This window comes from Podarcis raffonei, chromosome 2, assembly GCF_027172205.1.
Source record: "Podarcis raffonei isolate rPodRaf1 chromosome 2, rPodRaf1.pri, whole genome shotgun sequence".
In the NCBI taxonomy this organism is placed as follows: domain Eukaryota; kingdom Metazoa; phylum Chordata; class Lepidosauria; order Squamata; family Lacertidae; genus Podarcis; species Podarcis raffonei.
The window spans coordinates 59,226,592-59,243,352 of NC_070603.1; the positions used below are offsets into that span (position 1 = coordinate 59,226,592).

The 16,761-nt window shown below is 38.7% G+C and overlaps 1 protein-coding gene across 3 annotated transcripts in view; it reads left to right on the plus strand.

The window, feature by feature from the left end:
• PCBD2 (pterin-4 alpha-carbinolamine dehydratase 2) overlaps positions 1-16,165 on the plus strand; it is a 32,808-nt gene extending 16,643 nt beyond the window's left edge. For 2 of the 3 annotated variants that reach the window (XM_053376845.1, XM_053376846.1), the window contains exons 3-4: positions 13,179-13,259; positions 15,246-16,165. In XM_053376845.1, coding sequence (XP_053232820.1) covers positions 13,179-13,259; positions 15,246-15,341 — 177 coding nt within the window. In that variant the 3' untranslated portion in view covers positions 15,342-16,165. Of the gene's footprint in view, positions 1-12,717; positions 12,756-13,178; positions 13,260-15,245 lie in introns of those variants that run through there. The other variant, XM_053376847.1, reaches the window with a different exon arrangement.
• The last annotated feature ends 596 nt before the right edge of the window (positions 16,166-16,761 follow it).

Genomic DNA, 16,761 nt, shown 5'->3' on the forward strand with positions numbered 1-16,761 from the left:
ACATAGTTACTAGCTTTGTGAATTCGTGATTCCTCATTACGTTCAAAAGGAGAGGAACATATGGTTGGGTCAACTGCAGAAGGAAGGCAGCTATTTATTCTTAATTTGAGCTGCTGAATACTTGTAAGATGGCTTGATTAACTAAAATTTGGAGTTCTGCCATGTCTGAAAAACCCATCACTATTCATTCAATCTGTACCATGTATTGTTCTCAGCTGCTTTGTTTCAGTTGTGCAAATCTTTAGCTCTGCCTCGCCTCCGTCTTCCAACAAGATCTCAGCTGGACATTCATTTTTAAAATGTTAATAAACATTTTGTCTTGTAGATTTCATGAACACTTTTGGATAAATATTTGGTGTCTTGGATGTAATATTTAGTGCAGAGGTTACATCTATCCAAATCTCTTTAACAGCCTTCACCTACTTTGAAATTGCGGCCGTGAACAAGTTCATAAAAATTGTGTGTTCTTTTCGTTCTTTCTAAAAGCATTAAAAAAAATTATACTCTGTAATTAAAATCGACTCTGGCTGGTAAAAAGGTATAAAGGGGGTGGGAGAGAAAAACTACAATTATACCTATTTTAAAAATTAACCATTACTTGCCAAAAGAACATCAAACCCACTTAGCGGACATCCGTTAATCCAGTGGTTAGCTGTTTCAGGCTTTAATGCACACTGTTTTACACGTTAACGGTTTTGAAGTTCCAGGCCAAGGCTGACCTTTCACATCTGCTCCTTTCACAGTAGGAATCTCCACTTACTGCTTCCTGTCAGAGTGGATTACAATGACAAAGTGCAGAGCTTGTGCTGGCTGCAATTTCGTTTTTGATCAGAATTATTTCTTTCACAAACAATCACATTTGCTAAAATGTTACATCTGCTCTGAAAAACCACTGGCAGCTCCACAGTTTATCAGTTGGGATCAAGTACAGTTTTTCATTTTGTCTTTTCATAAAGCTGTAAATCAGCCTTACTTGCTGGGGCTCTATTTTTAGTTTTTTCCTCTGCTTGCGCTGTTTTGGAATTTTTGTTCTGGCTGGGCCAAGAAAGTTAACTGGTCAGTGCATTAAAGTAGCATGAATGTGTCGAAAATTCTAGATGTACAGGTGATCCCCCCCCTTTAGAAACTGAGAATTTCAATTCAGAGTTTCATTGTTGCATCTTATAAGGTGTTGGTGAACCTACATTAACTTCATTTTTGTGTTTAGCAAACTCTGACATTGTTGATTGACGAAAGTTTCTTGTAATACAGTATTTTGAATTGTAAAAGGGAAGGTAGGGATTATTTTCTTGTGATTTGGTTTTATTTTCTTGATGAAGTTGGCAGTAGAAGAACTAGATGTGAATTAGAGTAGATTCTTCATGCAAAGGACCATCTTCTGGATTTATATTGCATACACCATTTTGTGTGTGTGTATAAAGGATTTATCTATCAATTTATTGCATTTCAGTAAGCATGTATGTTGCAGAATCTCAATGAAGATGTCTTTTTGAGATTCCTAAAAAGAAAAAAAAGCAGTTTCTCTTAAGTGTTTACAAGCAAGTTCGAACTAACTGGTGGCTTAGATAGAGACTGTCATCTTTACTTTCCTTTTCATCAGAAAGGACAAAGAAGAAGAAATGCTGCAACATGGTGGAATACATGGTACTTTTTAAGGGTCACAATTCAGGGGCCGGGAACTTGATTAGCAGTGCAATTCTAGCCATGTCTACACAGAAGTAAATCCCATTGAGCTTACTTCAAGATAAGTGAGTATAGGATTATAGTCTAATGATTTAGTTGACTAATCAAACCCGTTGAAATTTGCAACCAATAAAATCAAAGCAGGCTTCTTCATTGCCGTTCTTCCGGTATAATTCAGACATTTTACCTAACCCTTAATAACAGTTTTATAATCCAGCATGCCTTTTCTTACACACACACATAACATATTGTTTTAAGTGCTAAAAGCAGAAGATAGGCCTCGGTATGTTCAGTGTATAAAAAATTTCCATTAAACAATTTAAACCTTTCTCTCGTAAAAAGGAAACTGCATAATGAAAGCTGGCTAGGTATCATTTTCACATTTCCTTCTTCCTTATTTTAGCTTGGATCCAAAGTCTCCTTTATATTAAGACATAAAATATGAAAATTGTCATTTGTGCACAGACATTGTTCACAAACCAGTCTCTGGGATTTGCATTTGGCACAGAGAGTCTGGAGGATTCTACACTCTCAAATGAATCTAGTGCTAATTGCCATGAACACCTACATGCAGCTCCCAAGGGCCAGTGTGTCAGATTTATGCTGTCTCTGGTACAGGAGTGACACACCTCCATACTTCTCAACAGGGGTTGCTGCCATCTAGGCTGGTTCTTCTATGTAATTCTGAATGGATTGTCTGGAGGATCTGGGCCAGAGTGGGCTTATGTGTGAGGGGGGTCCATACCGGCAGGTGTCCTACAGTTCTCCCTTGTAGTCTTGTACTCCTCAGGCTGCCTCTGAACCAGATCGAAAGTTGAGGTAGGCTTCAAGTCTGACACTAACTGTTGCTTTATATAATATTACTGTCAATTTCAAATTAGTTTTAAAGTATAAATGATAATGCTGTTTCATTGAAGTTGATTTATGTTGGAAAGCAGATGAATAAATTGGTCGGATAATGGTCAGTTATTTATTAGTGTTTAGAGTAATGGTTTCCAAGGCAATTTTTAGCCATGCATATTCCTTTTTTTGTTTGTCCTTGATTTTAAGTAAAAAGAAAATATTACTTTGTGATATTTGTGAGCTGTAAACCAGTGGGAGACCAGCCATTGGGCTCTTACCTTCAAGAAGGCATGTTTTGCATATGCTGTCAGTGCTACTAATTTTTCAAAAAACCATTTATTTAGTAATGGGAGAACTCCTTTCGATTTGAAATTGGCCTTGCTTTGTTTCTTTCAGAGACCCAGAATTGCCATTAGGAGCTCAGTGAGGCCACCTGTGAGCTGCTTGGAACCTCCCACTGTGGGCTCCAGAGCCCTGCCCTAACACTCCCTTCTACTCTCCCAAAATTGTCTGGCAGCAGTGGCAGCGGGACAGGAGGCTTCTATGTAAGGAAATATGTTTAACCTCGGAGGGGTTTTTTGGATCTCTCTTCTCCAAGGGCAGGGACAGAGGCCTTGTAGAGGAGGATCTGACTCCCTGTGCCTGCTCTGTGAGGATGGAGAAAGTTCTGCAGTTGGTGCTCCTCCATCAGTGTGGGCCAAAAGGAGGCCTGCCAGTGTGTTGGGAGAAACTGGTTGACCCCTGAATAGAGTAGGAGCTGCGCCAGCCCTCACTTTACAATAAAGGTTAGGAAAATCCCCCTCCCATTTTTCTTTTAAGCTTGAACAGGACAAAAAAGAAAGAGGAGAATTGTACCCTACACATCTCCCACTCTTCTGGGGAAGGGCCGTAACTCAGAGGCAAATAATCTATTTTGCATGGAGAAAGTCTCCAGGTAGGACTGTGAATGTCCCCTGTTGAAACCCTGCAGCCACTGCCAGTCGCTGTAGACAATATTGAGCTAGATGGACCAATTGGTTGGCTCGGTGTAAGGTTCCTGTGTTACTGCCCTAATTCTGGCAGAGAAAAGGAAAAGGGGAACATACACATCCTGTACTTCTCCCACCCTCTTTGGATTTCTTTGCTCGTAAATGCATGGATTTCTGTGTGGATACTTCTTTCTTGTTTTAGGATCTTCGTTGCCATACACCATTGTGCTTTCATGCCCTCCTTTGTGGGGAAGGGGCATTTCTGTGAGCAAGATGCTTGGGTTTATAATCTTACTGCACTTTTCCTTGAGTTTACAATTTCAGACATGCTCTGCTTGACACAGCTGTGAAGTTTGCTGTGTAATATTCAGAAATTGCAGGTGAATAAAAATCATGTGAGCTGACAGTTTAAAAGTACATATTCTAATCAGAACGACTTTAAGAAGGGCCCGAAATGTCTGGTTTTCTTTGAGAGGTGCAATAAGGTAGTACTTTGAGTGTGTTTGAACAAATGAACTTTCTGTCCTTTTGAATTGTACACAGAGACTTTATTATTTAAAGCCAATGATTGCTTTAGCAGGTGTTTTGCTGCTAGAGCTTATAGAATAACAGAATATTTTGGCTGAGTGCTGGAAGTCCATTTACTTAAAACAAAGAACAAAACACTCCATGACCACACAGGCATATTTCCTAATACAAGTGACATCTTTTCTCCCACCCCGCTGCTTGTTGAGCACAAAGCATGATAACTAACCTGGGGAAAGGAGATGGTAGTGGGATGTCAGCTGGTAAGTGATATTTACCCTGTGGTAACACATGGAACATCTTACAACCTTTCTTCTTTGCTGTTTCCTTCAACACACTTTTTTTTTTGACAATACTACAAATAAAAAGCAATAAAAAGAAAAACATCACTTTCAAACCTTTTTGTGAAGCTGGAGAATGCTGTAAAAACTTGTGTTATGTTATGAAGAAATATAACCCCCCCCCAAAGTATGGCTTTATAAAGCAGCATCTGTGCAGTATGTTTAACGATCAAGGCTCCTACCTGTTTAGCATGATTTCTGAGTCTCTTTGCCAGAAATGTGGGCGAGGGTCCAAATAGCTACTTTCTGCTCACTTAAAAGCTTGTGCATGGAACTTTCAATCCCACCCTCCCAAACAGCTGACCTTCATGCTATATCAAAATGGTTTTTTAAAAATTCCCTTCAGATCAAAGGCAGTTTGTCATTTGGCATTGGACAGGGTGTGGGGAAGGAATGTTGTTTGAGAGAAACAAATTTGAGACCCTCTGGGCTCTGTTGCATGGTTCATTGGATCCTGGCTATAGAATCCAAGTTTGCCTCTTAGCTGAATTTTGTTCATGCTTTATAATTGCAAGTTGCTTTTGAATGTAAATTTATTGTTACTTATTTTATTTATTGTTACTTACTTCATTTATTTCACAAAATTTAATACACCGCTTGATTGTGTAAAACACCTCAAAGCTGGGCATTTGCATAGTTATGTAAGAAGTGGATGCATCTTGAGTCAGTGGAAATCAAGGTTCACTTGTGGAATTTGACCACGCAAAAATAGGTCACTAAAGGAGAGTGTGGGCTTAATTGTTGCTGGTTATTTCTTTATCAATAAGAGAATCAAAAACCTCCCTTTTGACATGAAAAGACCTCCAAGATAGGACACAGTAATAAAAAACATAATGGTAAAATATTGTTTAACTCTTAGTTCCTCACTACTGTAACGGAGTATAAGGGCCGCTCATTTGCACACCTACTTAATATCAATGGTGTGTAAATAATACATTTCCACCTGTTTTCCAACCATTTTCTCCCACTCCTTTGCTTGCTGCTAGACCTAGTCTTTACCTCTATTTATTTGGGAAACAGATAGCTTCTAAAACTACTTAAGAATTAAAGCGTACTGATTTAAACTAATCTTTTCTCTATATATCTCCTACCCACTCTTGCAGCTCTTGACGTTGTGCTAATACCTGCATGTGAAAATACTGTGTAACTGGCCATTACTTTTACCCACAGTTCGATTTGGCTGCATTTATTCTTCATGTCCTGAAAATTAGCAAATCATATGACAATAAACAGAAATGCCCTCAGTGAAGAGAGCGGGGGAAGCTGTTGTTTATCTGGTCAGGTGGTTTAGATTAGCAGTGGTGCTGGTCTGTATTATGTTACTTTAAATCATGGTGTCCCAACAGGACATAAATTATGAAGATTGTTACAGTATGTTTCATCCAATGTAAGATCAACAAATAGGAATAATTTTATAGGAAAATCACAGCATTTTGGCAGGACAGTTGTTAAAGAATTTGCTATAACGTGAAGTTTTGTTCATATTATTTGTTAATATGTAAAACATTGTTTGAATAACATACTTAGTGTAAACAGTCTAAATATCAAAGGCAAGAATGGCTTTTACAAGATTACACAGAGTGGCAAACTACTTAAAATAGATCAGTGTTTGTGCTTTTGCTGTCAAAATGTTTGATATAGAGCTGGCTAGCTAGTTTCTTCACCAGCATAATTGTAAACAAGTGTGGAAGCTATGGAGCAGTCTACAATCCTAGTAAAAAGGGCAAAGCCCCATATATTTTCTTTAACGTTCTTCTAATTTTCTTAGAAAAATACAGAGTTGAGGTGTAGAGCTCAGTCTCTGAACACTGGTCTCTAACCTGCCCTTGAGCATAAAAAGAACAAAGTCTCTGTTTTATATGAATAAGTTGTGATGAGGCAGATACCAGAAGTTATGTAGGTTCCAATGTGGCATGCCTTGTTTTTTGCCCTACTGGAAGAATCTAAATTTGGAGCCCAACATGAATTAGTGTGCAAATGAAGTGAAAGTTGCATGTTGATGCCATACAGCTATAACTGTACTTTTGTATTTTTCAGAAGTGCAAACATTCTGATTTTTATCTTCATGAATGCCCTGACCCCCCCATCCCCTTCTAGGATATGGTAGGCTCCTAGAGGAGGCTGGTTGTCCAGACTCTTGCAGTTTCCCTCTTTCTTCAGTGTTACTAGGGCAAGCAGGCAGCATGTCTCTCCAAATATGATGTTATATACAGAATCAACTCTGTGTATATAAATGTAAACCAAGGTAACCCAGTAGGTTCATTTGCGGAGAAAAGAGGAATTAATCATAACTGAGTGTAATTTTTAGGAAGTGTCAGTATATCACGATTCATTTAAACAAATTTCGGATCCATCTTCATTGTGATGGAACTTTCTTGGTATGATGGATCTGATATCAGAAAAAGGAAACCCAAGGATTAAACAGTGTACAGTTTGCATGAAATCCGCTCACATCCTCTGTTTGTGGATAGACAACTCTAGGGGTGCCTGTTGCCTTCATGCCCTGATTGTGATAAATATTTGGTTGACCACTGTTCAGAACAAAATGCTGGTTTAGCTGGTCATTTGTTCTGATCCAGCAAGAAGTTCCTATATGTGGGAAGTGGTGTACAATGTTGATGAGTGGTATTGAAGCACGTAACTTGGATTTGCTGGTAAATTATTTGTAGAAAGTAGAATGGAGACCTATATAACACATCTATTCCCGGTCCATTTTATACCCGGTTACTTAGAAAACTGTCGTATTGATTTTGGCTGTGTGTGTTGGACATAGTAATTGTCACTGGCGCAAGAAGAGAATATTATGAAGCTAGTCAAAGCTAAGTAAAAGATAATTAGGAAGTGTGTAGCTTTCTAAACATAGCATGGCCTTCAGTAATTTTGTTCCATTTCCCAAAGAAATTGTATGAATCCTTAGAAGTGAATAGTATGCATATGTGTTGCAAAATGGGACCAGAATAATGGTTTGCTGCAGTAATGTTATAGGATGTGTGCTGCAGAAATCGTTTTACAACATAAAAGCAAACATAGAATCGTAGAGTTGTAGAGTTGTAAGGGTAGTCTACCTACATGTTAAGAAATGCTTATCAAGCTTGGTAATGTATCTGAGCAATACGAAAAGCTGTGGTGGACTTATGTGTCAATATTGCCCTTGCTTGCACCCAAACTCGGGCTAAAGATGAATGAGGAAGTGTGCTGGTGCATAGATAGAAAATCACATCCACTTCATTTCTCTTACCTGGAGCAAAGTAATGGTAATTCAGGGCTCATGATTTGCCTTCTCCCAATAAACCATGAGTGTTAAGCCAATAACAAACCTTGGCTTTATCTCATTGTTTGGAGTGAAACAAACTGAGTTTGCATGTAAAACTAATCCAAACAACCCATAGCACTTTACATTGCTTGGATAAATTGCTTAATAAGTTTTATAAACATTTTCCAAAATCATTGGCTTGGATCCCAAGAACCAGGTGAATGGAGAAAATGCATAAGAGTTGTTCTGCAAGCTAGAGGAGTATGACTTGTAGATACTACCACAATGTCCTGGTGAATTGCATTACAGTGTGAGAAACATGGTGAATAGGGGAGGTGTAGGCTGTAGTATATAAAATATAGTGAGCTATAGAAGGCCTTGAGAAAAACCTTGTGACAATTTTGTCCAGAATGACTTGTCTTCTGTTACGTTGGAAGAGGTTTTTCTGCTAGCATCTTTGGAGCCATTGAGTTTTTTTAAGTATTGAAATAATTTTATTTCCTGATCTAAGTGTGAGTAATAACAAATTACCCCAGACACAGTGTCCTCCTCTGATGGTGATTTTGAGTGCAAAGAAGGTAGCACAAAATGTCCATTCATTTCTTTCTGTTTGGACAGATTTATCACAATGATGTCATCAAATGCAGATTGCATAAAAACATTGCCACAGCATATGGATGTTGTATGTTTCATATATCTGGCCCATATAAAAACAGTTTTCTGGCATCCCCTGATTGTTTTTCTTAGAGTATGTTCATTATGAGAAAGCAAGTCCTGTGGAGTTCAACACAACATGTTTAGGATCCCACATTTATGGAACTACCCGTATTTGCCCATAACAGAGGAATTTGCTGTCATTTCAGAGAAGTTTCAGCTCAGTTTTATTGGGAATACTAGATTATCAAGGCCACCTTTATGTAAATGCAGACCATTGCTTATTGTTTTTAAGGATGCATTTCTAACTGGTTACTTAAATTTTTTTTTTTTTTTGCTTCTTAAAGATGTGATAGAGCATTTTAATGTCTGTATTTTTGTGCTTGTGCTTTAAAAACAAAACACTTTAGAATAATTCTAGCCAAATCGCTGTCGTTATCATGACCAGAAGTATGATGTTGGAGTGTGATGAAACCTTTGGAACTGGCTATTTATTTATCTGACTTTTCAAGGCACAAAGCCTTCTCAAAGCTGCTTTCTGATAAACAAGTATCTAACCCTCTTCAGGAATCAAGAAGTGGCACCCAATTGTGATATGGGAAGGAGGGGGGAATTGTAATGTAGGCTGCAATGTTTGGTACACCACTTAATTACAGTAGTAAGCAGTGCACATCAATTTCCTAAATATAAATGAATGAATGAATGAATATGCTAACCCCATTCAGGTATCAGGTCTACTGATGTTTAGGGCTTGTGCACTGCATAGGCTATATAAAAAAATATGGTTTTGTGTCATAGTTTCCTGGTGTTGCAACTAAAAAAACCTAGTTGGAGCATGTTGAGGATGATGAGAAATTCTCTGTGAAAAATCAGACATATCAGACATTTTTATCTGAACATATCTCGTATTGGCTTCCTTAGAAAGACATTGAGTGCATTTACTCAGAGAGACAGAACCTTTCTCCCTCTCGTCTTTATCCTTTGGGTCAGTTTTGTTGATAAGGTGTGGAGTTGAAATCCTGGACTATTGTATATTGCTTTGGGAAACAATTCATAAATTAAACACACACACACACACACACACACACACACACACACACAACCTCTTCTTCGTCCTAGCAAGTGCCAGATCACAGTAGAAGCCAATGACCTTTCATGGCTTTTCCACTTACCTCATGGATGACATGAGTCTGCATGATTCTGCACACTTCTAGTCTTCCTGGCCCAAGGCTTGGGATGTGTATGAGTAGTTTGCTCAAATGTTTCTACCTTGGCTTCATTTTACCTATTTTTAAGGAAGTTTTAGCTTGGTTCCTTCCTTCCTTCCTTATTTTTTTTTAAACTATTTTTATATTGCCTTTCATCCCTAACAAACCTTTTCAGGGTTTATTTTTCACTTTCGATCAGTGGGATAAGGAGACACCTTGGTCTTAAAAGGGCTCTCATTATTAAAAGAATCACAGTGCTAATTTTTGTTTTCCACTGAGTTGCTTTTTCAAACTGATGAATGATTTAAAAATCCGGATATGAAAATACTCCCATTGTGGTAAACTAGAATACTTATGGTGCTGAAATGAAGGTCAAGGCCATGGTGGTATTTTTCAGAATAAACAAAACACTTTCCAACATGAAGCGGCTTGCTGGCAAACAAAACTCACCAAAACGAATCTGACACTACTGCCATATCACGTATGCTTGACCATGATCTTGGCTCGCAGACTGCTTAATAATATTCATTCTTTTAAATTAAAGTTGAAGAAGTGCAGACTCCAGCTCAAATTAAGATTGGCCGTGATGCCGGAATCTGGTAATTACTTTAATTGATCACCAGATAGTTTCCTTGATCACCAATTACACCCAATTACTGATTATGTTTCAAGACGTGAAGAAATGTCCAAACTGATTATGTAATAATGTTTTCATATATAATCAATCCTAAATAGCTTCTCCCTCCACTGCCAATTGTATTTTATAAAAGGAAGGTTACAGGCCTACAGATACAAAAGGTGATCCATAAACAATAAAGTTCTAATTTCATTTAATTAGCAAGGGAAGTATTTAGGGGGCTTAATGGAGATTGCTCTGCTGAAATTACTTCAACAGACCTGCTTCTCATTTTCATGGTACAAAATGTATGCAATAGGGGGATGGCTGTACGTGTTTAAAATGGACTGTAACCAAGATTTGTGCCTCTTGCACGTCCATGTAAACCTGATCAGAAGACTCCAATATTCCACACTACATATGTGCAAATCAACAGTCCTTACAAGAGGAACAAATCATTTATTTACTTAAAATGTGCCATGTAACCTTTGAAGCCCAAGAGGTCTTACAAATGCACTTCAAGTTGATTAATATTATTATTTTTATTTGAATGAGACTTGCCTGTGCTTAACTTTCCTTAGATTATGTCCGGTGAAGTTTAGCCTGCATTCTAATGGTTGAATTATTCCCTACGGGATGGCTACCAACTAACATTTACCCTCTGATTTGCTTGCCCTGGCCTGCTTATAAAAACATAGGAAGTTGACCATATACAACAGCCAGCCATATGTTGAAGAAAGCAAATATTAAATTAAAATACTTGTACAGTTGGTATTTAAACATAGTTATGGAAGCCTTTTGCATAAATTACTGCTGAGCGCTTACATTATTCACAAAGGTTTCTAAACTGCTTTTTACAAAGTTTTGAAAACATTACCATTTAGTTCAAGTGAAATAAAGGCTGCACTTCTGTTCACGTTTACTGGAAAACACGTCCTGTAGAACTGAGTGGCGCTTAAATTCGGGTAAACATGGATAGGTTGAGGCTGCGACGAAACAAGACTGTCAAGGAAACCCGTATTGGAACGCTCCTGACCGTTTCAATTGCTGACAGTTTGGTGATTTGTAAATGAAAAACTTCATTGGAATAATTTGCCCTGATTGTAATGACTGCATTCATCTTGCTGACAAAATGGTTTGCAAAGCCATACTTCATTCAGTCACCAGTGGCGGAGGAAAAAAAATACTGGAACTATTACCGACCATTATGCTGTTTCTTGATTATATGCGCATTCAAAATTGCTGCTGTAGGATTGAACATATTTCTATGCAGGCCCTTTTGTAATGAGATTTCAGTTAGATTTATGGTTAGATAGTAAATTTATAAAGATATATTTTTAAAGAACATATTTAATACATCATAGATAAATTTATTTTAAAATAATCTTTACACTAGGTTATTAGTAGTACTTTTGACTTCAGTATTGGAAGTCAAGTTACAGAGTTAGATTCACACAAAGCCAAGCTGGTGTAGCCTAGCAGATAAGAGTTTGTGTGCGGAAGCATCTGACTCAAATCTCACAACAGCCACAAACTCACTAGGTGGTCAGTAAGCCAAATAATATTGTCTTAGTTTCCCTGCCACCACCAACAACAGTAGTCGTCGTCGTCGTCGTCGTCGTAGTAATATAGAGCTTTTGTAAGAATCGCTGAGGTAATGTATCAAACCAAATCATTGCACACATAAAACGAAATTTCCCCTCCCTCCCCCTGCATGCCCCCCTCCAACCATTCTCAAATATTCTCCAGAGGGTTGGGCGGATCCCCCAGAGCAGATTGGATGGCGAAGTTCCATTGCTTTTGCAGAAGTTGTTCTATGTGCAAAAGAATTTCATTATCTACAACACAATCCATTTGAAGCACTTTGAATGCCTAAAGTATATTTCCTATGTTCAGTGTTAGTGTTAGTCATACTCAGTGTAAACTCACTGAAATTAATGGTCTTAAGCTAATCATGTCCATTCGTTTCAATGGGTTTACTCTAAGTATAACTCATGTTGGATGTAACTTGAGAAATTTGATTATTATACGAATGGGAGAGCCAGTGTGGTGTAGTGGTTAAGAGCGGTGGTCTCGTAATCTGGGGAACCAGGTTCGCATCTCTGCTCCTCCACCTGCAGCTGCTGGGTGACCTTGGGCCAGTCACACTTCTTTGAAGTCTCTCAGCCCCACTCACCTCACAGAGTGTTTGTTGTGGGGGAGGAAGGGAAAGGAGAATGTTAGCCGCTTTGAGACTCCTTAAAGGGAGTGAAAGGCGGGATATCAAATCCAAACTCCTCCTCCTCCTCTTCTTCTTCTTCTTCTTCTTCTTCTTCTTCTTCTTCTTCTTCTTCTATGTTTTTCCACCTCACCGTCAAATATTGAATGGCTGTTGAGAATTCTCAGCTAACGCTTCTATTCCTCAAGTGAAGTTATGCTGGGCTTTGTTTGCATTGGAACTATTGCAGGCCTTTTCTCAGCATCTTCCTTGTTTTGTAGTTGCCCTTCCCTTCCACTATTCTTGCACAAATTAAAAGTGGCATATGTATGTAAAAAAAAAAAGGAGGAGACATGATAGGAGTGTATAAAATTATGCACGGCATGGGGAAAAGTAGATTGTGAAAATATTTTCTCCCTCTCTTGTAAGACTAGAACTTGTGGAGATCCAGTGAAGATTCAGGACAGGTAAAATAAAAGATTTCTTCATTCAGTGCACATTTAAACTATGCAGGCCCATTGCCGCAGGAGACAGTGATGGTCACCAACTTGGACGGCTTGAAAAGAAGATTAGACACACTTATGGAGAATAAGGCTATCCGTGCCTATCATCCACAGTGGCTCCACAGTCGGAGGCAGTATGCTGGAAGCCGCAGGACAGAAGAATGTTGTTGCACTCAGGTCATAACTTTGGGTTTCCCACTGGCATCTGGTTGGCCACTGTGAGAACAGGATCCTGGACAAGATGGACCACTGGCCTGATCCAGCAAGGCTATTTTTACAACTGTTTTTTTAATGCAGGGTTTTTTTTGTTTTTAAGTTTTCCCATAAGGAGGGAAACATCAACAAAGCATATAATACCTTTAAATATTTTTCTTCTTCTTAACACAGGCTTTTGGCTTTATGACTCGTGTTGCTCTTCAGGCCGAGAAGATGAATCACCACCCTGAGTGGTTTAATGTATACAATAAGGTAATGAACTGCACCTTGATGTACTTATTTTCATTGGCTAGTCATCCTTGAAAAACAGCCTGGAAATGTGAGTACAGAATCTTGGCCTTATTTGTTGTTTCTGCTATCCTACGCTTGCTCTCACCTTCCTGAAAGGTCCTTCCTCCATTCACAACAGAGTATTTCAGAGTCTTGCTTGCTTCTGTTAACCTCCCAGCAGCAAGACTATATTTTGCTGATTTTAAGGTGCCAGTACTTCTAGGGCTGCTTGAGAGATATTAACTCCATGTTTATAAAAATCATGTATGGCACACTGAGGAAGACATTTGTGTAAATGTATTAAGTATCTGAAGACAGAAGTGCCTGGTGTGCTCTGGTCCATGGGGTCACGAAGAGTCGGACACGACTATACGACTAAACAACAACATTAAGTATCTAATGTTGGAAACAGATGGTGGTTTTAAGAGCTGGACGTTTGAGAGACGCCTTTTCCCCCATAACATACATCAGGAGTGAGGAGCCTGTGAGTTTCCTGATGTTGGATGGTGCTTCCCATTGTCCCTGACCATTGGCTGTGTTGCTGGGGCTGCTAAGAACTGAAGACCAACCACATCTAGAGTGCCAGAGATTCCTCACCCAAGTTGTACAGACCTATTTCCTTTGTCTCACTGTTACTTTGGGTCAGACAGGTTGTGCAGCTTTCTTAAAAACTGAAGAAAGCAACTCAAAACCTGTTTTGCCATACATGAGTTTAGGATGACCCTACAACACACCATGAGCTGCAATCTATCTTCCAAAGTAGATCTCTAAAATTGGTTTCTCTTTAGACCTCTTAAAAGTAAAAGAAAATTAAGACCTCTTTGCTTTAAAATTTTCCAAATCTAATGACAAATTAAGAAATCAGAAATTCAGACTCTTAGGAAATGTAGAATCACAATTAGTATTATTTATTAAATTTGCCCAGGGCAACCCAAAGCAACTTACAACCAAAACATGCCTCTTAGCTCTGAAATGAGGGATAGGAAACTTGTGAAGGGGGCAGGAATCTGTGAGAAAGCAACTTGAAATGAAAGTCTCAGAGAAGGATCTTAAACTTATGTGCTTATGATTTGGGCATTATAAAAGCTGTTTGCTAAGTGTTCACATTGCACTGTGAGAAAGGTTTGCTTGCAGATAAATATAACCCATTTTAAACCAAATCTAAGGGTGACTTGTATGAGTGCAGTATGCACAGCATCATTTCTGATAATAACAGACTCCTATATCTGTATTGAAAATTGATAATCAGTAGTACTGGAAAGCAAGAAGTCTGAGTTAAACATGTTTCCGGCACAATTTTCATATCTGGGAGTTAGACAAAAACATATAGACTTAAAGGCTCTATCACTTACCTCCCTCCACCTTTTTTTTTTTTTTGGCTAACAGAAATTTAGCAAAGTAGCATGTAGCATTCCATTCTGGAGGTGTCAATAATTCCTTGCAGGCAGCTGTATTTTACCATTAAAGGAGCGATCTTGTTTGTTTTCCCTTTCAGGGCTGATCTGCAAAGTATTGCCAGCACTTCACCGTTAGGATTCTGGTTTGAGTCGCACAACTTAGCATTTGCAGTTGAGTCAATGACTTCTGAAATCAATCTGTGCAACTCCCCCCCCCCCCCCAAACTGAGTAACTTAATTGGACACCTCTTTCTGGAAGAAGCCCAAGAATCCTAACCCTAAAGTGTTCTCTGTGCTCTGCGCTGGAGCTCTCTTTGGTTAGTCTCCAAGTTCTCTCAAGGCTGCTCACCTGACAGCTGTGTTATGTGATGCCTTTTTATTTGAAAAAGCCGTGCCATTCCAATTTACAATCAGACAGGTCTTTTTTTATTTATTTAAACCAACTGTTTGTAAATATACAAATCAAGATGTGTGCAAAAGAGTTTCAGGCTGAATCCGGATCTGGTCAGTCTGCATTAGACCACATGGGCTGGCGAATTATATATATTTTCCTCTTCTCTTGTTAAAACAGGTCCAGATAACTCTCATTTCCCATGACTGCGGTGGACTGACGAAGCGAGATGTCAAGCTGGCTCAGTTTATTGACAAAGCTGCTGCATCTGTCTAACAAATGAATGCCGAAATCATCACAAAATAGCATTTCCTTCAAAATATTTTTCTTTGCATTGTTATGAGACGCTTGTTCAGTCCTCTCTCTCTCTCTCTCTCTTTTTGAAAATTGATTTCAAATTTCTCCATTGCTTCCGGGGCTGAAGAGTAAGGAAAGAGAGATTCCTTAGGCATATCCTCATATCCTGTAATGGAGAAGACACAGATCAACCTAAGAATTGCAGCCCAAATTTCTGATACTGCATTGAATGGTGATAAGCATTATTTGTAACCGCAGCTTTTGCTTGATAACTGACCTGTAGTAACTTGCGCATCAAAGGCTGAGAGATTAAAAGGCCCTTTGCAATTTCTATGGACATCCTGATGCTTTTCAGGCTCTCCCATTTCACACTGTAGGTCCTCATGACACTCCCCTCACCCCACCAAAAAGAAGACTCACCATCCTCATGCATGGGACTGTTGGATACCAGCCATTACACATGACCTAATTCTGTGCTTAAAGGTCACGTTGCATTCTTGAAAATCATAATGACTTAAAGAATTGTGGCCACAATCCACTTAGGGTTAAGTTCCTTTAAGTCACGTTGATTGCATCTTTTTGCCCAATGTGGGACTTGAACCCACCACCCTGAGATTAAGAGTCTCATGCTATGCTGGCAGAGTTTGGAAGTGTGTCCCACCTTGTTCATTGGGGTTTACTCCCTGGATGGGACTGCAGTCTGAGATGACTTTCTTAAAAGACCTGTTAGGTATTTAAGGCATTTGTGTGATTTTTAAGCAGGGCATTGTAGTAAAATATTTTTCAGTGGGGGAAAAAAAAACTTGTGTTATGAGAGGCAAAAATCATGTGAACATTTGGAATGAGTAAATGGAGTTCTTCTGTAATTTGTTTCTGTGTAATTTTTATTCTGTATCATTGTGATAGTGACAAAGTGCTTTAGCATAAACCGTATATTCTTATTGGAAATTCTTGGATATATAATGTTCATCTTTATATATGTCCGCCTAAAACAAATTCCTATGGTATTGTTGCCAGATGTCCCATATTTTACAGCCTTGGGGCTATTTGCTTTTAGCATGAGACTGTTTTATGTTTCATCCAGTGAGAAATAAGCAGCAATAACTACATTGATAATATGGCTTAATATATAATAGGCGGGTATGTGGGGAGTACAAAGTGAATATGCACATTCGGGATTGCCACTCCTTAGTTTTTGAAGATATAGGAAGACAAACTAGATTGCCCAGAAAGAATACATAACTGAGATGTTATTGCCTCCCATGATAAAGTAGGCCATTTACTTACTATGAAAACTAATAGGAGATGAAAGTATGCAAACACCTAATGCACCTGAATTAAGGCTTTGTCTCTGATCTTCAAAACTATTAAGTCACTGTGGAAGCCCAATTGTGCTCAG